The sequence below is a fragment of the Tachyglossus aculeatus genome, chromosome X3 (assembly GCF_015852505.1).
Source record: "Tachyglossus aculeatus isolate mTacAcu1 chromosome X3, mTacAcu1.pri, whole genome shotgun sequence".
Classification (NCBI taxonomy): Eukaryota; Metazoa; Chordata; class Mammalia; order Monotremata; family Tachyglossidae; genus Tachyglossus; species Tachyglossus aculeatus.
In genome coordinates, this window is record NC_052099.1 from 33,802,508 (window position 1) to 33,824,744 (window position 22,237).

General features: G+C 48.4%; 1 protein-coding gene across 2 annotated transcripts in view; it reads left to right on the top strand.

Annotated features, from left to right (window-relative positions):
* Positions 1-22,237, top strand: part of STX17 (syntaxin 17) — a 38,142-nt gene continuing 15,905 nt past the window's right edge. The window contains exons 1-3 of one of the 2 annotated variants that reach the window (XM_038770380.1): positions 1-105; positions 12,381-12,564; positions 20,821-20,886. In XM_038770380.1, coding sequence (XP_038626308.1) covers positions 12,442-12,564; positions 20,821-20,886 — 189 coding nt within the window. In that variant the 5' untranslated portion in view covers positions 1-105; positions 12,381-12,441. The remainder of the gene's footprint in view (positions 106-12,380; positions 12,565-20,820; positions 20,887-22,237) is intronic. The other variant, XM_038770382.1, reaches the window with a different exon arrangement.

Here is a 22,237-nt window from a genome sequence, read left to right on the forward strand (position 1 = left end):
GCCCTGCCACAGCCGGACACCATGACTGGCGGGTTCGTTGGCCCGCCCCGATTCGGAACCGGCCTGTGGAGGCAAAAATAATCATAATGGCGACGATGGCGTCTGGTAAGCGCTTACTATGTGCCCAGCACTGTTCTAAGCGCCGGGGTAGCCCCGAGGTCATCAGGTTGTCCCTCGTGGGGCCCACAGGCTTCATCCCCATTTGACAGATGAGGCGACTGAGGCCCAGAAAATTATAATAATGGCGTTTGTTAAGCGCTTACCATGTGCCCAGCACTGTTCTAAGCGCTGGGGTAGCCCCGAGGTCATCAGGTTGTCGTGGGATTCACAGGCTTCGTCCCCATTTGACAGCTGAGGCGACTGAGGCCCAGAAAATTATAATAATGGCGTTTGTTAAGCGCTTACCATGTGCCCAGCACTGTTCTAAGCGCTGGGGTAGCCCCGAGGTCATCAGGTTGTCATGGGGTTCACAGGCTTTGTCCCCATTTGACAGCTGAGGCAACTGAGGCCCAGACAATTATAATGATGGCGTTTAAGTGCTTACCATATGCCCAGCACTGTTCTAAGCGCTGGGGTAGCTCCAAGGTTGTCCCTCGTGGGGTTCACAGGCTTCATCCCCATTTGACAGCTGAGGCAACTGAGGCCCAGAGAATTATAATGATGGCGTTTGTCCCCATTTGACAGCTGGGGCAACTGAGGCCCAGAGAATTATAATGATGGCGTTTGTTTAGCGCTTACCATGTGCCCAGCACTGTTCTAAGAGCCGGGGTAGCCCCGAGGTCATCAGGTTGTCATGGGGTTCACAGGCTTTGTCCCCATTTGACAGCTGAGGCGACTGAGGCCCAGAAAATTATAATAATGGCGTTCGTTAAGCGCTTACCATGTGCCCAGCACTGTTCTAAGCACCGGGGTAGCCCCGAGGTCATCAGGTTGTCGTGGGATTCACAGGCTTCGTCCCCATTTGACAGCTGAGGCAACTGAGGCCCAGACAATTATAATGATGGCGTTTAAGTGCTTACCATATGCCCAGCACTGTTCTAAGCGCTGGGGTAGCTCCAAGGTTGTCCCTCGTGGGGTTCACAGGCTTCATCCCCATTTGACAGCTGAGGCAACTGAGGCCCAGAGAATTATAATGATGGCGTTTGTCCCCATTTGACAGCTGGGGCAACTGAGGCCCAGAGAATTATAATGATGGCGTTTGTTTAGCGCTTACCATGTGCCCAGCACTGTTCTAAGAGCCGGGGTAGCCCCGAGGTCATCAGGTTGTCATGGGGTTCACAGGCTTCGTCCCCATTTGACAGATGAGGCAACTGAGGCCCAGAGAATTATAATGATGGCGTTTGTTAAGTGCTTATCATATGCCTAGCACTGTTCTAAGCGCCAGGGTAGCCCCAGGGTCATCAGGTTGTCCCTCGTGGGGCTCACAGGCTTCATCCCCATTTGACAGCTGAGGCAACTGAGGCCCAAAAAATTATAATGATGGTGTTTGTTAAGTGCTTACCATATGCCCAGCACTGTTCTAAGCGCTGGGGTAACTCCAAGATCATCAGGTTGTCCCTCGTGGGGCCCACAGGCTTCATCCCCATTTGACAGATGAGGGAACTGAGGCCCAGAGAATTATAATGATGGCGTTTGGTAAGTGCTTACTATGTGCCAAGCACTGTTCTCAACTCTGGGGAGGTTACAAGGTGATGAGGTTGTCCCATGGGGGGCTCACAGTTTTAATCCCCATTTTACAGATGAGGTAACAGGCACAGAGAAGTTAAGTGAGTTGCCCAAAGTCACACAGCTGACAAGAGGCAGTCGGGATTTGAACCCATGACCTGAGCCCCCTTATTCCTCTCCTCCTCCCCATCCCCCCGCCCTACTTCCTTCCCCTCCCCACAACACCCGTATATATGTTTGTACATATTTATTACTCTATTTTACTTGTACATATTTACTATTCTATGATCTTCATGATGTGCATCTAGCTTTATTTCTGTTTATTCTGATGACTCGACACCTGTCCACATGTGTTGTTTTGTTGTCTGTCTCCCCCTTCTAGACTGTGAGCCCGTTGTTGGGTAGGGACCGTCTCTATTTGTTGCCGACTTGGACTTCCCGAGCGCTTAGTACAGTGCTCTGCACGCAGGAAGCGCTCAATAAATACGATTGAATGAATGAATGAACGAATGTGACCTCTGACTCGAAAGCCCGTGCTCTTTCCACTGAGTCACGCTGTTTCTCGATGGGCTGACTGAAGCACAGAGAAGTAAAGTGACTTGCCCAAAGTCACACAGGCGACAAGGTGCAGAGCCGGGATTTGAACCCATGACCGCAGACTCCTAAACCCAGGCCCTTGCCACTGAGCCACACTGCTTCTTGTTGGTCAAGGCTCACTTGACAAGGGCTGGCGGGGTGGGGGGGAGTGGGGATTCACGTGACCTGTTGCCATGTTTTGTTGTCTGTCTCCCCCTTCTAGACTGTGAGCCCGTTGTTGGGTAGGGACCGTCTCCATTTGTTGCCGACTTGGACTTCCCAAGCGCTTAGTACAGTGCTCTGCACGCAGGAAGCGCTCAGTAAATACGAATGAATGAATGATGGGCTATGGCTTCCGGGGCAGGATGTGCTGATCATCATCATCATCATCAATCGTATTTATTGAGCGCCTACTATGTGCAGAGCACTGTACTAAGCGCTTGGGAAGTACAAATTGGCAACATATAGAGACAGTCCCTACCCAACAGTGGGCTCACAGTCTGAGTGGGCAGCCCTGAGCCCGTGAGGGGAGGCCTTGTGAGGGCCTCGGGGGCGAAGATTTGTGCCTGGGTGATGATGATGGCATTTTGTTGAGTGCTTACTATGTTCGAAGCACTGTTCTAAGCGCTAGGGACGGATCAGGTTGTCCCACAGGAGGCTCACAGTCTTAATCCCCATTTTCCAGATGAGGTCGCCGAGGCCCAGAGAAGTGAAGTGACTTGCCCAAAGTCACCCAGCTGACAACCCTATGTCTGTCTCTGCCCATCTCTGTCCTTTTCTCTACCCCTGTCTCTGCCCCATCTCCGTCCCTACCCGTCTCTGCCCCTGCCAACTTGTACTTCCCAAGCGCTTAGTACGGTGCTCTGCACACAGTAAGCGCTCAATAAATACGATTGAAGGAATGAATGAAGTGGCGGAGCCGGGATTAGAACCCATGACCTCCGGCTCCCTAGCCCGGGCTCTTTCCACTGGGCCACGCTGCCGGGTCTGTCTGCCTGTCAGCCAGGAACCGGCCCAGATGGAAAACCTGACGGGCCGGTTGTGACGTGGGGGCGGATGGACGCCCCAGGATGTGGATGACGCCTGGAGGTTCATCTGGGGCCACAGGAAATGCCTCTTCACCCTTCAGCGGTACGGGGGAAGCAGCCTGGCCTGGTGGAAAACCTGGTTGTCAGAAGGCCTGGGCCCCGTCGCTTAAAAATGATGGTGGTAGTTGAGCGCTTACTATGTGCAAAGCACTGTTCTAAGCGCTGGGGGGATTCAGGGTGATCAGGTTGTCCCACGTGGGGCTCGCAGTCTAAATTTTACAGATGAGGCCCAGAGAAGTGAAGTGACTTGCCCAAAGTCACACAGCTGACAAGTGGCTGAGCCAGGATTCAAACCCACGACCTCTGACTCCCAAGCCCGGGCTCTTTCCACGGAGCCACGCCGCTTCTCTTCCTATGCGCCAAGCACTGGAGTAGATATAAGGGAATCAGGTTGTCCCATGTGGGGCTCCCAGTCTTTATCCCCATTTGACAGATGAGGGAACTGAGGCCCAGAGAAGTGAAGTGACTTGCCCAAAGTCACACAGCTGACAAGTGGCTGAGGCAGGATTAGAACCCACGACCTCTGACTCCCAAGCCCGGGCTCTTTCCACTGAGCCACGCCGCTTCTCTTCCTACACGCCAAGCACTGGAGTAGAAACAAGGGAATCAGGTTGTCCCATGTGGGGCTCACTGTCTTTATCCCCATTTGACAGGTGAGGGAACTGAGGCACTGAGAGGTGAAGTGGCTTGCCCAAAGTCACACAGCTGACAAGTGGCTGAGGCAGGATTAGAACCCACGACCTCTGACTCCCAAGCCCGGGCTCTTTCCACTGAGCCACGCCGCTTCTCTTCCCATGCGCCAAGCACTGGAGTAGATACAAGGGAATCAGGTTGTCCCATGTGGGGCTCCCAGTCTTTATCCCCATTTGACAGGTGAGGGAACTGAGGCCCAGAGAGGTGAAGTGGCTTGCCCAAGGTCACACAGCAGACAAGAGGCAGAGGAGACAGATGCAGAAATCAAGGTCGGGTAATAGAGAAACAGTGTGGCTCAGTGGAAAGAGCCCGGGCTTGGGAGTCAGAGGCCATGGGTTCAAATGCCGCTCCGCCAATTGTCAGCTGTGTAATATGTAATAATGGCATTTGTTAAGCGCTTACTATGTGCAAAGCACTGTTCTAAGCGCTGGGGGGGATACAAGGGGATCAGGTTGTCCCACGTGAGGCTCACAGTCTTAATCCCCATTTTACAGATGAGGGAACTGAGGCTCAGAGAAGTGAAGTGACTTGCCCAAGGTCACACAGCAGACATGTGGCAGAGCCGGGATTCGAACCCATGACCTCTGACTCCCAAGCCCGGGCTCTTTCCACTGAGCCACGCTGCTTCTCTATGTGTGACTTTGGGCAAGTCCCTTCACTTCTCTGGGCCTCAGTTACCTCATCTGGAAAATGGGGCTGAAGACTGAGCTCCACGTGGGACAACCTGATCACCTGGTATCCTCCCCAGTGCTTAGAACAGTGCTTCGCACTTAGTAAGCGCTTAACAAATGCCATCATTAGTATTATTTTTATTTAATGTGAGGGTGAACATCCAGAAAGACAGCTGTTACCCTATCCCTCCAAGCGGCCCGGCGCTTCCCGGTGTCATACGTGGAGGGATGGACCTTGGGTTCCAACCTAGGGTGGCTGGGTTTGTGGCGTTGTCACCTCCAGAAGGAATTGGAGGTCGATGCTTTGTGTGACGCCTGAGGGGAATCAGTGACAGAGGAGGTGTATGTCACACAAAGAAAGTTTCTGACCCGGAACCGGGTGGGGATTCATGCGGTTTGGGGCCAAAAATGAGCAATCGTTCATTGCTTCAAAATAGTTGAGGAGGGATGACGTGTCACAGGTCTGTGTTTTCATCCCATCTGAAAATAAGGAATGGGCCGGGAGTCGGGATGTCGGTTCTAATCCCGGCTCCTCCACTTGTCTGCCGTGTGACCTCGGGCAAGTCGCTTCACTTCTCTGGGCCTCAGTTACCTCATCTGTAAAATGGGGATTAAGACTGTTAGCCCCACGTGGGACAACCTGATTACCTTGTATCTACCCCAGTGCTTGGCACATAGTGAGCGCTTAACAAATACCAACTTGTACTTCCCAAGCGCTTAGTGCAGTGCTCTGCTCACAGTAAGCGCTCAGTAAATACGATTGAATGAATGAATGAATGAACAAATACCATCATTATTAATCAATCATGTTTATTGAGCACTTACTGTGTGCAGAGCACTGTACTAAGCGCTTGGAAAGTACAAGTTGGCAACATATAGAGACAGTCCCTACCCAACAGTGGGCTCACAGTCTAAAAGGGGGAGACAGAATTATTACCATTATTATTATTATTGTTCTCTGTGCCTCATCTGTAAAGTGGGAATTAAGACTGAGCCCTGTATGGGGCAGGGACTGTATCCAACCCTATTATTTTGTATCTCCCTTGTAACCTCCCTGCTTAGAACAGTGCTTTGCACATAGTAAGCGCTTAATAAATGCCATTATTATTATTATTATTGTTATCTACCGCAGCCCTTAGTAAAGTGCTTGGCACATATTAAGCACTTAAATACCACTATTATTAGTATCGTTATTAAATACTACTATTATTATTAAGAATAATACTAAAATGATGAGTCCCCAACCTCCAGATAATCGGCGTGAACACCCATGAGTGCCCCATTGGAGAAATGTTTAGTACATCAAGCGCTTAGTGCAGTGCTCTGCACACATCAAGTGCTCAATAAATATGATCGAATGAATGAAATGTTTACCCCCAAGGAATCTATTTTCCAAAAGGCTCACAGAATTTTCTGAGTAAATCAGTTCGCATAGGATCTTTAGGCTGGAATGTCCCTCAAGTGATCGTCTTCCTTCAGGCAGGACCATAAAGAGTATAAAGTCGTTCAGGTTCAAAGATGCTATAACTGATGATGAAGTTTCTCCGAGTGTGGTTTTGCTGAAATCATTGATGTGTGACCTGCAGGCTCGCAGTCTGAGCGTGTAAAGATTGTCTTTTGCTGTACTGTGGTCCTTGGTGTTTGCAGCATTTTTCCTTGTTCTCAATTCTGCGTCTTACTTAAAAGGAGCCACATCATTAAGGTCTCGGTGTCAACTTGGGCTCTGGGTTTGGCCCAGCAGCCAATTAGATTCAGCATCACAATTGACGATCCGGACAAAGGAATCGAGGGCTTGCTCATTAAAGTTGCAGATGAAACCAAGTTGGATGGGGCTGCCAGCACTTCAAAAGCTGGAAAAAATTAGAATCAGGCTGGAATTCCGTAGGGACGGGCGTACGTAATGTACCTAGTGAACGAAATTCAAAACCCACTAATTTGGGTCGGGGAAAGACACGAGCGAGGAAAAGACCAAAAAGTGAGTCAGCAGTGTGGTGCTATTAAGCCTCATTGCATCATGTTGGTTGTTTATGCAATAGAATATGAGCGAGTTGAGAAACCAGTCAGACCCTTTTTAGAATATCGCATCCGGTTTGGGCACCGCACTGTATTATAAAGAATGTAGAGGAACTTGGAACAGGTCCAAAGAATAACCACACTATAAAGGGATGGGAAACGAGCCCTAGGAGAAACGGTTAAAAGAGTTGCTGTTGTTTAGCCTCGAGGGGAGTTGGCTAAATCTCTGAAGAGTTTTCATTTAGAAGATGTTTTCCACGTCCACAGAGGACTCAGCGTGAAAGGAAATGGGCTTTCAGTAGAGAAGCAGTGCGGCCTAGAGGAAGGAGCACGGGCCTGGGAAGCGGAAGATCTGGCTTCCAATCGCAGCTCTCCCACTGGTCTGCTGGGTGACTTTGCACAAGTCACTTAACTTGGGTGCCTCAGTTTCCTCATCTGTAAAACGGGGATTAAATCCTACTCCATCCTTCATAGATAGCCCCAGGTGGGAGAGGAATTGTGTCAGACCCGATCACCTCGTATCTACCCTAGTGCTTAGTACAGTGCTTGGCTCTTGGATAGTGCTTAGCAAATGCCGTAATTATAATTATTAAAGCAGGAGGGAATTCACTTGGACCCATGGAAGAACTTTGTAGCTATCAAGGGGATCAAACAGAGGGATGGCTACCGAGTGAGGTTGTGATGTCTTCTGAAGAAAAGAACCGGCCTCCATTCATTTATTCATTCATTCATTCAGTCGTATTTATTGAGTGCTTTCTGTGTGCAGAGCACTGTACTAAGCGCTTGGGAAGTACAAGTAACAAGTACAAGTTAAGCACTTAGAACAGTGCTTGGCACATAGTAAGCGCTTAATAAAATGCCATTATTAAAAAATGCCATTATTATTACAAGTTGGCAACATATAGAGACGGTCCCTACCCAACAGCGGGCTCACAGTCTCCATCTGTTCACCTGCCTGGAGAGAGAGAGAGAGGAATTGACTGAGTGATCTCCCAGGAATCTTTAATTATTAGTTTAATTATTAGTCCTTTAGATCCTGATTGTTATTGAGCATCCCATGCTGTATTTCACTATATCACTACCCCTAAACCATTTGGACAGGTGGACATCTAGCCTGCCTTAAAAAACCTTCTTTAGTAATCCATCTAATGTTTAACCATCCACACATGTGGAATTTATTTCTCAGTGTCTAACTCAAGTCTCTCGTGTTGTAACTTAACCCCAAAGAAGATGGAGAATAAGGGAGTCGTATAATTGTAGATTGTAATGAACTCAGCCTTCTCTCTTACGGGGGAATAATCGCAGTTCCTTTGATCTTTGCTCATAGGTAGGATCGAACCACTTCAGAGCAGGCTGCGTAAATTATTAATAAACTCTGGCTCTGAAGTCAGGGGTGTGAGCCCCAGCCACCCTCTGTCTTTCTGCAGTGGGCAGCAGTGTCAAGCACTGCAGATGGCTGGGAGGGGGGAGAAATGTCTGTCACTCTTGCTGTTCTAATGGACAAGACTAATGAGAGGTTCCTGTAGCTGCCTCCCCTCCTCAAATTGATTTATTTATATTAATGTGTCCCCCCCCTCTGGACTGTAAGTTCACTGTGGGCAGGGAATGTGTCTGTTATATTGTTATATTGTACTCTCCCAAGCGCTTAGTACAGTGCTCTGCACAGAATAAATGCTCAATAAATACGATTTACTGACTGATCTTACTGTCAGAAAGTACCTACTCTTACTTTTAGACTCCAGGCTGGCAGATAGGCCGGCCTCTTGCTTTCTCCTGCCAACTCAGGTTCCAGAGTGACTTTCTCTGCACACATTAGAGTCCTCTGGCTTCCACCCCCTGCACTCCGTGGGAACCACCCTCGCAAAAGTCACCGGTGACCTCCTCCCTAATCCTCCTTGACCTTTCTTTTTTATGGTATTTATTACGTACTTAACCACGTGCTAGGCACCGTTCTGAGCGCTGGGGTAGATCCAGGTAATCAGATTGGACACAGTCCCTGCCCCACATGAGGCTCACAGTCTTAATCCCCATTTTACAGATGAGGTCGCTGAGGCCCAGAGAAGTTAAAGGAGTTCCTCGAGGTCACACAGTAGACGAGTGTCCTTCTGACTATAGGCCACGCTGCTCATCAGCTGCCTCTGACACTGTGGACCACCCCTGTCTCCTGAAAGCATGCTCTAACCTGGGCTTCACTGACACACTCCTCTTATCTCTTTGGCGACTCGTTCTCAGTCTCTTTCACGGGCTCCTCCTCTGCTTCCCACCCTTAACTGTGGGAGTTATGTTGCCAACTTGTACTTCCCAAGCGCTTAGTACAGTGCTCTGCACACAGTAAGCGCTCAGTAAATACGATTGATGATGATGATGATGAGTCCCTCAAGGCTCAGTCCTGGGTACCCTTCTATTCTCCATCTGTGCCCACTCCCTTGGAAAATTCTTTTGCTCTCAGGGCTTCAACTGCCATTTCTATGCAGAAGCAGCGTGGCTCAGTGGAAAGAGCCCGGGCTTTGGAGTCAGAGGTCATGGTTTCAAATTCCAGCTCCGCCAATTGTCAGCTGTGTGACTTTGGGCAAGTCACTTCACTTCTCTGGGCCTCAGTGACCTCATCTACCAAATGGGGATTAAGACTATGAGCCCTCCGTGGGACAACCTGATCACCTTGTAACTTCCCCAGTGCTTAGAACAGTGCTTTGCACGCAGTAAGTGCTTAATAAATGCCATTATTATGCAGATGATCCCCCAATCTCCATCTCCAGCCCTGACCTCTATCCTCTGCAGTTTCACATTTCCTCCTGCCTTCGGGACATTTCTATTTGGATTGACCTGCCAGCACTTCAAGCATAACGTGTCCAAAGCAGAACTCTTCATCTTCCCACCCAAATTCTGTCCCCCACTGACTTTCCCATCACTGTAGACAGCACTACCATCCTCCCTGACTCACAGACCTGAGAAGCTGAAGCAGCGTGGCATCACTCCTGGGCTGAGCTCCCTTCTAGATGCCCCCTAGGTTCTCTGCGTTTCAGCGTGCTCAATATTTACCAGTACTTTATATCGCTAATATAAAGATTAATTTTTCAGTTTTTTTCCCTGAAAAATTGCCGCTTTAGGCAAGGACCTACAGGGCTTTATGGAAATGCTTCACTGTCCCTTATTTATCAGTCGATCAGTCGTGTTTAGTGAGCAGAGTACTGTACTAACCGCTTAGAAGTGGGCGATATAACAGAATTGGTAGACGCATTCCCTGCTCACAACGAACTTAAGCCTTTTGTTCCCAAGGAAGGTGTGGCAGGGCATATTTGTGCCAATGGGCTCATTTCAAGAAGGCATGTGAAATCATTCATTCATTGTCATATTTATTGAGTGCTTACTGTGCGTAGAGCACTGTACTAAGCGCTTGGGGGAGGACAGTACAACAATAAACAGGCACATTCCCTGCCCACAATGAGCTTACAGTCCAGAGGACTTGTGGTGGCCCCCCAGTGAGTTTAAAACTGAATCCTTCGACCAGGTAAGCTAAACTTGAGCCCAACTGCCTGGCTGCTGCAGTTTCTCCCAGCTCCAGAAATAGTCACCCGGGCCATTTAGGCAACCTGCTAGGAGACCCCTAACAAACCCTGGAAGGGGGAATTTCGAACTCACCAGAGGAGGCCATCGCTAATTCTCACCTCGGGGCCAAAATAACATCAACCACGCGGATCGTCCTGATTTTGTTACCAGACTTTGGCTTTTCAAGCTTTCCATTTCATTTACAGCGACCGCCGCTTTATCACGCATTTTATTTTTGTGATTAAGTTGTACACAGACCAAGGGTTTTGAGTTGGAACTCTTGTGCTTAGCAGGAGAAAATTGATTTGGGGAGAGGATTGAGTTGAGCCTGGAGGCTGGATTTACATTTTTAGTTGCCCAGTGTACCAAGTCCAGATTTTGAATCTTGTCCCAGAATGAAGGAGCCAAGTTTTGGTGTTTGAGGCTCTGTGCCTCAGCTCACTACCAGTGTTTGATGCCCACCTATGCGAGTGGAAAAGTTCAAATAGATCGCCGTTCTATAACATGGAGGCTCTGTTCTTCAAGAACTCTTGTGTTAAGGAACATTTGTATCATGATAATCCTGCTTTGACTGACATCGCATGCGTGTGCCCCAATCTTTTCCTTCCCCCATCTCTTCCCGGTCTATCCAGAAACCTGTTGATGGCCGTGTCTTCCCGAAAAGAGTTCTATCCAGAGGAGAGCAGGTCATTTTCTCGCAGCGGTAGGGCCTCAGGTGTTGCTGAGCGAGACTTTGATTTAGCTTGGAGAAGCTTTGCTTGTTACCCATTCCCACCCGTCTGCATTCTGACAGTCACGTTGTCAGGTGGGATCTTTGATGTTTCTGAACAGCGGCCGTTTACGAGTTGACGCGTCCGGAAGCGTCTGTGGCCAGAGCCAGAATATCTGCAGTGGGGCCTGGTGGTGAGGAGTTTCCATTCCGACTTGGTGGTGGATTCCGTGAAATAACTCCCCGTAAGGCGTGCGGCTAGGACTTAGCTCCGAGGACCGCTGCCGAGATCCACGCTCAGGGTAGGATGGCTGGCATGCGCAGAAGAGTACCTTCTGCTTTAGTGCCACGTAGGCTTTCTTTCTCTTGCCTTTGTTGACTACTTAACTCTCCCAGATTAGATGGGAGGCCTCGTGAACTCACCGTGCCCGAAGCCTGACTCAAAGCCATGCTAGGCTCTGCCTCGGGGACCAGGTCGCAAGCTTGGCACCCTTAGCGTGGGTTTAGGTGGCCTGTTCTCTGTTTGGAGAGTCGGGGTGTCCCATCCCTTCTGGTTCCAAAGCCATTAACCCCTCCCGTTCCTCGCCTCCCACCCCCAACCCCAGCGGGTGGTAGCCCTGGCACTGATGAGCCCTGCCACTCTGTCCACCGCACCATTGGGCACCCAGAAGCTAACTCCTCTGGCTCATCCACACATTCCCACGCTTACGTTCGCAGCATCAGGCCCCGGGCCTCACACACCGGTCTTTCTGCTCAGTCACAAGAGCTTCACCGTCAGCACTGTCTCCTTCGAAGAAGGAGGAGGACTTCTTCCTGTATATACAGTCCTGTATATACAGGACTTCCCTGTATATAGGGAAGGCCTCAGACAGTTGCTCCTTCTCCCCGCCTTGGTGGAGCAGAGCACAGCAGGGGCCGACGGGACGTTTCAGGGCCGTGGGTGAGGGCACGGCTGCTCCGCCACTTGTCAGCTGTGTGACTTTGGGCAAGTCACTTAACTTCTCTGGGCCTCAGTTCCCTCATCTGTAAAATGGGGGTTAAGACTGTGAGCCCCTCATGGGACAACCTGATCACCTTGTATGTACCCCAGTGCTTAGAGCAGTGCTTGGTACATAGTAAGCGCTTAACAAATACCAACATTATTGTTATTTTGTTCCAGAAAGCAGCATCCGAGTCTGGGGGAGAAGGGGCTGGTAGAGGTTCTTACTGTTGCCACTGCTGCTTCTCCCTTCTGTGGCGGGGCCGAGGTGAACAAGAAAACTTTTCTGAAAGCGGTTTGAGGGTGCGATCCATGTTCTCTGTGATTTGTGCTTTCATTTATTTATTTAATTTGTAAAGTGAGGGATTTCAAAATTGTCTTCCGATAGTCGCACTGGAAAGGGAGCAGCAAGGTTCTTAAGAGTCAATGATTCTTTTCAGGTTCCCCAGCGCGAGCAGAGAAGATCTAATGGGCAACTGGTGACCTAATCCTCCTTTCAGGATGTCTGAAGATGAGGAGAAAGTGACCCTGCGTCGCCTCGAGCCAGCCATCCAGAAATTCATCAAGGTGGCAGTCCCCACCGACCTGGAGAGGCTGCGAAAGCATCAGATGAACATTGAGAAGGTGAGCCTTTCCACTGCCCGAGCACAAGGAACGGTTGCGTGGCTGTGCTGCTTCCGTTCGCCCTGGTTTTCAACTAAACGTGGCGCGTCGGACGAGATACTCCCGATAAAACACCCGGCTACCGTTGATTTAACATTGCGATCCATTTTAGCGGGGGCTTAACCACTCTGCACACACATCACTCTCAAAGTGTTTGCCTTGGACGGACTAGATCGACATAATCGGAAAGGGTTTTGGTTCTGGTAGTGCATCTTGATCTCACAGCTGGCCGAATCCGTCAGGTTTTCCCAGGAGGCCCTCTCCCTGTGGCTTTCCCAGGCATGCCTCGGAAGCTGGTTTGGGAAGGGAACAGGTCCCGGACAGCAGTCCTGTCCTTTAGGCCCCAGCCTTTCTGTCTTCCGGCTACCACTACTCCCACACCAAAGATTCTGCTTCCTACGAGGGAGGATGTGGCATTTAGTCTGTCATCGTCCTAGCCGCCCCCGGCTACCATCCTGATAAAAAACCCCACTTCTTCCTGAAATGTGGAGGGGAGAGGGTGAGAAGTGGACAGGTGGGTAAGAGGCCTTCCCCAACTAAGCCCTCCTTTCTTCTTCTCCCTCTTCCTTCTCTGCCCCCCGACTCGGTCCTGTCTTCCAGCGCTTAGTACAGTGCTCTGCACACAGTAAGCGCTCAATAAATACGATTGATGGATTGATTGATTTCATCCCCTCTGGCCTAGTGAATAGAGCGTGGGCCTGAGAGACAGAAGGTCGTGGGTTCTAATCCCGGCTCCACCACTTGTCTGCTCTGTGACCTTGGGCAAGTCACTTTACTTCTCTGGCCCTCAGTTCTCTCATCTGGAAAATGAGGATGGAGATTGTGAGCCCCGTGAGGGACAGGGACTGCGTCCAACCCGATTTGCTTGTATCCACCCCGGCGCTTAGTACAGTGCCTGGCACTTAGTAAGTGCTTAACAAATACCATCATCGTCATCATCACAGCACTTCTGTACACATCTGTCATTTATTTATATTAATGTCTGTGTCCCCTTCTAAACCTTTTAGACTGTGAGCCCACTGTTGGGTAGGGACTGTCTCCATATGTTGCCAACTTGTACTTCCCAAGCGCTTAGTACAGTGCTCTGCACACAGTAAGCGCTCAATAAATACGATTGATTGATTGATTGTAAGCTTGTTGTAGGCAGGCAGTATGTTTGTTATATTGTTATATCATACTCATCATCATCATCAATTGTATTTATTGAGCGCTTACTATGTGCAGAGCACTGTACATACTCTCCCAAACTCTTAATACAGTGCTCTGCACACAGTAAGTGCTCGATTGACTGACTGACTGAGATCAACTTGCACTTCCCAAGCGCTTAGTACAGTGCTCTGCACACAGTAAGCCCTCAGTAAATACGATTGAATGAATGAATGAGAACGAGCAGAATGGGGCAGGGAACGAGCAGAGTGGCGAGAGAGAAGGAGAGAGACCGTGAATGAGAAAACAGAGGAAGGGGACCAGAGAGGCGGAAAGGAGCAGAATGTGACCAGCGGCTTCAGTGCAGTGAAAAGGACCAAAGAGGAGCAGAGCGTGGAGGGGACGCAGGATAATGGAACGGGGAAAGACAGAGGAGAACATTGAGGGGCAAAGAGAAAGACACGAGGTAAGGAGGAGAGGGACCGGTGAGGAACGAGAGAGATGCAGAAGAGAGGGTTAGAAGAAATGGTGAAATGGAGAGAAGAGACAGACACACCGAGTCAGCTGAAGAGTTGAAGGCCATGGAGAAAGGAAGGGGATGAGAATGTCAAAAAGCAAAGGAAAAGGGATGTAAAGAGGAAAAGTGCAATGTGTGCTTAATCTGGTGGAGGGACCGGTGAGGAACGAGAGAGACGCAGAAGAGAGGGTTAGAAGAAATGGGGAAATGGAGAGAAGAGACAGACACACCGAGTCAACTGAAGAGTTGAAGGCCATGGAGAAAGGAAGGGGATGAGAATGTCAAAAAGCAAAGGAAAAGGGATGTAAAGAGGAAAAGTGCAATGTGTGCTTAATCTGGTGGAGACTATGTTCACTGAATAGTAATTAAAATGTAGTTGATAACCAGGTTTACTATCTCTCACATACTAAAACGAGCATTTTGGGCAGATGTCCAAGGTCTCTTCCCCCCCACCGCCCCCGCCCCATTCCCCCCTTTTTAAAATGTTATTTGTTAAGTGCTTACTATGTGCCAGGCACTGTACTAAGTAGACACTTAGCTTGTATGTACACAAGCTAATCAGGTTGGACACAATCCATGTCCCACATGGGTCTCATAGTCCTTAAGGTCATACAGCAGATAAGTGGTGGTGGTGGAATTAGAACCCAGGGCCTTCTGACTTCTAGGCCCATGCTGTATTCACTAGGCTTCTTTGCGTCTTTGATACACTGTTTGGAAAACAGTTCTCTCTAGCTCTCTTCCTCCCTTCAAGGCCCTATTTAGAGCTCACCTCCTCCAGGAGGCCTTCCCAGACTGAGCCCCTTCCTTCCTCTCCCCCTCGTCCCCCTCTCCATCCCCCCCTTCTTACCTCCTTCCCTTCCCCACAGCACCTGTATATATGTATATATGTTTGTACATATTTATTACTCTATTTATTTTACTTGTACATATCTATTCTATTTATTTTATTTTGTTAGTATGTTTGGTTTTGTTCTCTGTCTTCCCCTTTTAGACTGTGAGCCCACTGTTGGGTAGGGACTGTCTCTATATGTTGCCAATTTGTACTTCCCAAGCGCTTAGTACAGTGCTCTGCACATAGTAAGCGCTCAATAAATACGATTGATGATGATGATGATGAAAATGTGGGCATATTTCCTAATTTTCTTTTTGAAGAAGGATTTTTGTGTATGTGCGTGTGTGGGATACATTTTGAGAAAGAAATAAAAAACCAAGACTGTGGATTTGATATGAAAAGCTGTAGGATTCAGGCTGGTCTCTGTCAGCCTCTGTTCCCATCCTTGCTTTGTCAGCTCTAAGCCCCCTGGGAATTTAGGTGACCTGGAGGGTAGGGGTGATCAGAAGGTGGCCTCGGGCCCAGTCCTTCTATTCTTGGACTGTGACCGGCTTTGTCACGTGTCCCCAAGTGGTTCCCAGGGTAGACAGGAATGATCGGGATTCCTACAGTGAGACGGAGCTCCTGGTAGCCCATCCATCCTGGGCCGTGAAACCGCTGACAGCTTTCAAAATTCTGGGCTTTCAGAGAAGTCTGCTGGTTAGTGAGAGGGGCTTCCAGATTTGGCTACTGTCTGTCTCGTGCTCAGTCCAGTGAATTGATTTCCATCAGTGGTCATGGTGCAGTTGCCTCTGAGGTCTCCGTTATTAGAATCGACTGAAAGAGTAGGTATTTTTCATTCTGGAAAAACCAAAGCTGAGAGGAGACAGAATTAAAATTGACAAGGTCATAAAGGGTGTGGACAGGGTGTACTTGGGAGTTACTGTGAAGCAGTGTGGCTTAGAGAATTTAGAATTTAGACTGTGAGCCCACTGTTGGGTAGGGACTGTCTCTATATGTTGCCAACTTGTACTTCCCAAGCGCTTAGTACAGTGCTCTGCACACAGTAAGCGCTCAATAAATACGATTGATTAGAGAATGGAACACAGGCTTAGGAGTCAAAGGTCCTGGGTCCTTATCCCAGCTCTGCCACATGTCTGCTGTGTGACCACGGGCAAGTCACTCCGCTTCTCTGGGCCTCACGTCTTCGGTAAAATGGGGATTAAGAGGGTGAGCCCCATGTGGGACAGGGACTGTGTCCAACCTGATTAACTTGTATCTAATCCAGTGCTTAGAACGGTGCTTGGCACATAGGAAGTGCTTAACAAGTACCATAATAATAATTATTATTATTATTAATATTATTATTGGCCTGATCTCACAACTTCACAATCAAGGAGGGGGCGCCCGTTGAAACTAGAAGGTGGCAGTGGGTTTGAAACAAACAAAGAAGTGCAAATAAACAGAATTTGTTCCCACAAAAAGTTGTGCCGCCAAAAAAATGAGGAGGCTCAAGAGGCGTTTGGGTAAGTTCTTTGTGAAGTGGACCACGGTATAATTATAATAATAGTTGTGGTATTTTTTAAGCACTTACTGTGTTTCAAACACTGTTCTAAGCAGTCGCATTGGGAAAGTTAGGCAATGTAGAAGGGATAAATGTACTCGGTTTAGTAGAATTTCAAGTTCTCTGAGCCAAAATGGTCTGAATGTCAAGTCTGGATCAACTGTAGTTGTTTGCCAAGGAGGAAGCTATAACAGGAAACATGTGTAGAATCTTGGTCAGAGGAACTTGTGCCTAGCAACCGCTTAATTACAGAAAACACAATCTCATACTGTTTCTGTAATAAGCTTCTGTGCTCACATGGAAGTATCCAAGCAGCTTCAATTCAATTCTGAATTTCAAAAGCTAATGCATTTGGAAATGTGGTACTGCCTACCCCTTGTCAAACAAGAAATCAGTTCATCTTCATGTGTTTTGAATATAGTTTACAGTTAACAGGGCTTCCGTAATCTCTCAAACGTGTAGGAATTTTGTCGTAGCAGTATTTAAAATCAATTTAAGCCCCAGGCCTTTGGTTCAGACTGAGAAATCCTATAACTGAACTAACTAAATTCTCCGCTTAACAACAATACTAATAACTGTGGTACTTAAGAGCTTACTATGTACCAGGCACTGCAAAAAGCTTGCTAGTTGCCTCGTCCCTACGGAACGAACAGGAAAGAGATAAAAATGCCAAAGAGTGATACAGAGTTCAGCCCAACGGAAACGAAGCCTCCATCCTCTTCACGGTTTCCTTGCGTCAAACTTGTCAGAAGTAGGATGGGGGTTGGGTGGGGGGCGGCAGGGGGTTATTTCTCCTTCAGCATCCTGATGAAAGCCTTCTAGAGAAAAAGACCCTCAACATTTTCACAGCGGAAGCGAGCGGCACGTTCAGTAGTGGTGTCGCAAGCGGACGAAGGCCCATCAGTGCCCAGATACTGCCCTTTCGGACCATGATTTGCTGTCTTGCATCTGTGCTGCCGGTCACAGGGGCACCAAGTGAGAGTTTATGGATGGCTCAACGCAAATCATTCCTGCTCCTGAAACGTCAACTCATGTACACGCCCTACTGAAGGGGGGCTATGCCCTATCCTACCCTAACCTCCTGTCAGTCAAAGGCAGGTGGGCACTGGTCTTTTCAGGCACGTTTATGCATGTAGAGAGTATTTCACCAACTAGGAGTCTTCTCTTTGAAAATTCTCACTCCCTCTCTCTCTCTCTCTAAATATGGGGGGAGAGAGAGCTATATATATACTGTAGATTTAAGATTGATATATGAAAAGACCACTTATAGCTGAAGATCTTATGTGTGTGTGTGTATGTATATATGTATATATTTATATATATGTATATATGTATATATATTTATATATATATGTATATAAATTAGAATTTTCAGGCACATTTATACATGTGGAGAGGATTTCACCACCTAGGAGTCTTGCCTTTGAAAATTCTCTTTCTTTCTCTCTCTAATAATAATAATAATGACTGTATTTGTTAAGCACCTACTGTGTGCCAAGCACTGTTCCAAGTGCTGGGGTAGATACAAGGTAATCAGGTTATCCAACATGGGGCTCACAGCCTTAATCTCCATTTTGCAGATGAGGTAACTGAGGCCCCGAGAAGTGAAGTGACTTGGCCAAAGTCACACATCTGACAAGTGGCGGAGTTGGGATTAGAACCCTGTACTAAGCGCTTGGGAAGTACAAGTTGGCAACATATAGAGACGGTCCCTACCCAGGAGCGGGCTCACAGTCTAGAAGGGGGAGACAGACAACAAAACGAAACATATTAACAAAATAAATAGAATAAATATGAAAAGACCGCTTATAGCTGAAGATCTTATATATATATATATATATATATATATATATGTATGCACACACACACACACTATAGAATTAAGATCTATACATTATGTAGCTGAAGATCAAATATACATATGTATGTATTATATATATATATTATATTTGAGATCTTTAGCTATAAATGACTTTTTCATCTATCAAATACTCTACATATCCTTTCTCTTGCCTTTCCCCTTTTCTTCCTCTCATCTTTCTCTGCCTTCTTACCCGCTCCGTCTTTTCCTCCTTATTCTTCTCAGCCTTTCTCTTCTGCCTTCTTTCTGCTTCCCCTGCCTCTGGCCCCCCTCCTCCTTTTCTTTTCTCTCATCTCTACTGAGTTCCCAGTGGGGTAGAGGAATGCAGTGTCTGTATTCCGGTCTTTCTCAAAGTGTAGTGCAAGGGACCATTGGGATGGGAGAGGGGACGGGGGCGGGTTTTGGGGGGGCAGCTCGAAGTAACCTCCATCCACACCACTGTCACTTCTGCCCCCCCGGGACTTGGTCTGAGAGAGGGACTGACGTCCCTCCCATCCCCTTTCCTCAGCATGCAAGCCCTGCTGGGACGAGCACTGCGTTTGAGGTTGGGAACGCAGTTGGGAGGTAGCTGCCAGCTTTCTCCCTTATCCCAGACAGTGGAGGCCCCGGGGATTTCTGCCCTTCCAGAGATGTCCTGCTGCATCCCGGCCCCTCCCACCCTGGGATCTCCTCAGGGGCTGAATGCCGTTCCCAGCCGGGGCTGCTGGTCGGTCTGCTGTTGCAGGCTCTTGGCCCGAAGGAACAGAACGGACGTCACCGAGGATCCGCTGCCCCGTGATCCCCAAACAGCCGGTGGGGCCGACGCCAAGAATGCAGGATCGGGAGGGAGGCAGGCAGCAGGAGGACTGATTGCCGCCGAGCCCGTTCCCTCACATCCTGGATCCCTGGCCTCTCTCACCCTCCCTCTCCCTCCTGCCATGGTTTTCAGCACGTGTGTTAGAGAAGCAGCGTGACCTAGTGGAAAGAGCACGGGCTCGGGAGTCAGAGGACCTGGGTTCTTCATTCAGTCGTATTTATTGAGCGCTTACCCTGTGCAAAGCACTGTACTAAGCACTTGGGAGAGCTCAGTACCACAGTAGACACATTCCTGCCCACAACGAGCTCACGGTCTAGAGGGGGAGTCTATCTGTAAATTGATAAATAAATTACAGATATATATAGATACATGCAGGTTCTCATCTTGGCTCCGCCACTTGTCTGCTGTGTGACCTTGGGGAAGTCATTTCACTTCTGTGGTCCTCAGTTACCTCATTCGTAAAGTGGGGATTAAGACTCTGAGCCCCACGTGGGACAGGGACTATGTTCGACCCGATTATCCTATGTTTACTCCAGTGCTTAGTACGGGCACTGTACATAGTAAGTGCTTAACAAATACCATTATTATTATTCTCATTAAGCAGTGTGGCAGTTAACTTGTGCCATCGAACAGTGGGAGAGGATTGTAGCCCGAAAGACGTTGCCTCCCTTCCTTTCCTGTGTGGCTGGAGGGGAGCAGATTGTGTCAGCCCAAGCAGGGCACATACTCGGTCTTCAGTAAAATCCTCAAGCACAGAGTAAGGGACTGCCTATTGAAACTTAAAAGTGGTCGGGTTAAGACCAACCGCAGGAAACCTTACACCCAATAGGCAGTAAGTGTGTAGAATTTGTCACCCTGGGAAGCAACATAGGCCAAAAATGTGAGTCAGTTTGAGAGAGTTTTGGATTAATTCAAGGATGAGAGATGCATAGTGGGTCACTGGGTGGAACCTGTAGGATGTAAGAGGGAAAAATGAGGGCTATTAGATTCCTGGGCAGTGGATCAATTACTGTTTATTTGTGCGGGGAAAATCACGTATTTTTGAGAGTCACCAAACCAGTCTCCCAAAGAACTGTGTTGTTTTTTTTGTGTGTGTTTTTTAATGGTATTTGTTAAGCTTTAACTATATGCTTAGCACACTGCTCTGCACAAAGTAAGCGCTTAATAAATCCGATTGAATGAATGAATGTTCCAGGCACCTCACTAAGCCCTAGGGTAGGTACAAGCTAATCAGGTTGGACACATTCCCTGTCCCACGTGGGGCTCACAGTCTTAATCCCCATTTTACAGATGAGGTAACTGAGGCCCAGAGAAGTGAAGTGACTTGCCCAAGGCCACCCAGCAGACAAGTGGTGGGGCAGGATTTAGGACCCAGGTCCCCTGACGCCCACGCTTTTCCCTCTAAGCCACGCTCCTTCTCAACTTTTTCCACCTCCTGTGATTGCTCCTTTCAGTGAGCAAATTGAGTCTGCAGAGAGGAAGTACTCAAGACTGTCTGACCGTACCCTTGTTCTCTGGACAGTATCAGCGTTGCCGACTTTGGGACCAGCTTCACGAAGAACACATCAACGCAGGCCGAACCGTTCAGGTAAGGATGTTCAGTTGCCTTTATTCGGTGAGTGAGAAAGAAATGAATTTGGATCTGGGAGGGAGAGCATTGACGTTCTGAGAGTCCATGACAACTGAGCCCGGTATTTTTAGCATCTACCAGATGTAAAACCGTGGTTGTCCCCTGATGGCAACCAGGTAAACCCTGAGGAGGATTTATGGGCATTGATTCAGACCCGTTTTCCTGGCACACGAAAGGGTCACGTTCTAAAACAGTGGGAGGGAAGGCGGGAGCAGTTTGGCCTAATGGCCTGGGAGTTGGAGGATCTGGGTTCTAATCCCGGTTCCACCATTTGTCTGCTGTGAAACCTTGAGCAAGTCACTTCACGTCTCTGTGCCTGTTCCGTCATCTGTAAAATGAGGACGAAGACGGTGAGGGACACTGTTCGACCCTGATTATCTTTTATAACAGTAATAATTGTGGTATTTGTTAAGCACTTACTATGTACCGGGCACCGTATTGAGCACTGGGGTAGATAGATGATAATCAGGTTGGACGTAGTCCTTGCCCCACATGGGGCTCACAGTCTTAATCCCCATTTTCCAGATGGGGTAACCGAGGCCCAGAGAAGTGAAGCGACTGGCCCAAGGTCACACACCAGACAAGTGGCGGAGCTGGGATTAGTAATCAGGTTCTCTGACTCTCAGGCTTGCGCTGTTGCCAGTCAGTAGCTTCTCCTTCCTGAGGTCTATCTAAGTTGACCATTTTTAGGCCTGCTCTCCCTCGTTGTATTTCCAAGGCAGCTTTTCAGAATATCAGCTCCGCCTTTTGCTTTGGATTTCTTTTATCTTGCTGATTTCTTCGGATTTCTCCCACCGCTCAGAGCAGCCTGGCCTGCAGGGACAGTTATCTCACCAAATGACCAGAGAAAGTGGTTTATCCTACAGCTCCCTCTGTAGGGTAAGTTCTTGACTCTCGAAATGCACCTTGCTTGGCTTCTAAACCAGCACTCTGAGAATCGTTTCTCTTCCCAGCTTGTCCATTTCGGAGAAATTCTACTCAAGGAACCAGGTTTTTAAATCCCCAGGGGCTGTCTAGAGCAAACTTATGTAGAAAACCCTACTGGAAGTTTTGTTAACCTGTGAGAAAAAGCATTTAATTGTGCTCTAGTTCTTTGATGGGGTTGCCTGAAGGGAACATGTATTAAACTTAAGCTCTTGGAACCCTGATTTTATTTTCAAACGTCCTGTCTAGCCAAAGAGGCTAACCCTTAGTCAGCAAGAGAAAATGCCCAGGAGAGGAGAGGCCTCGGCTTCAAAGGGTTTCATCTTTGGTTTGGACTTTATTACTCTCCTTCTCAGGGTGAAGGAGGATTCTGCTATATCAGCCT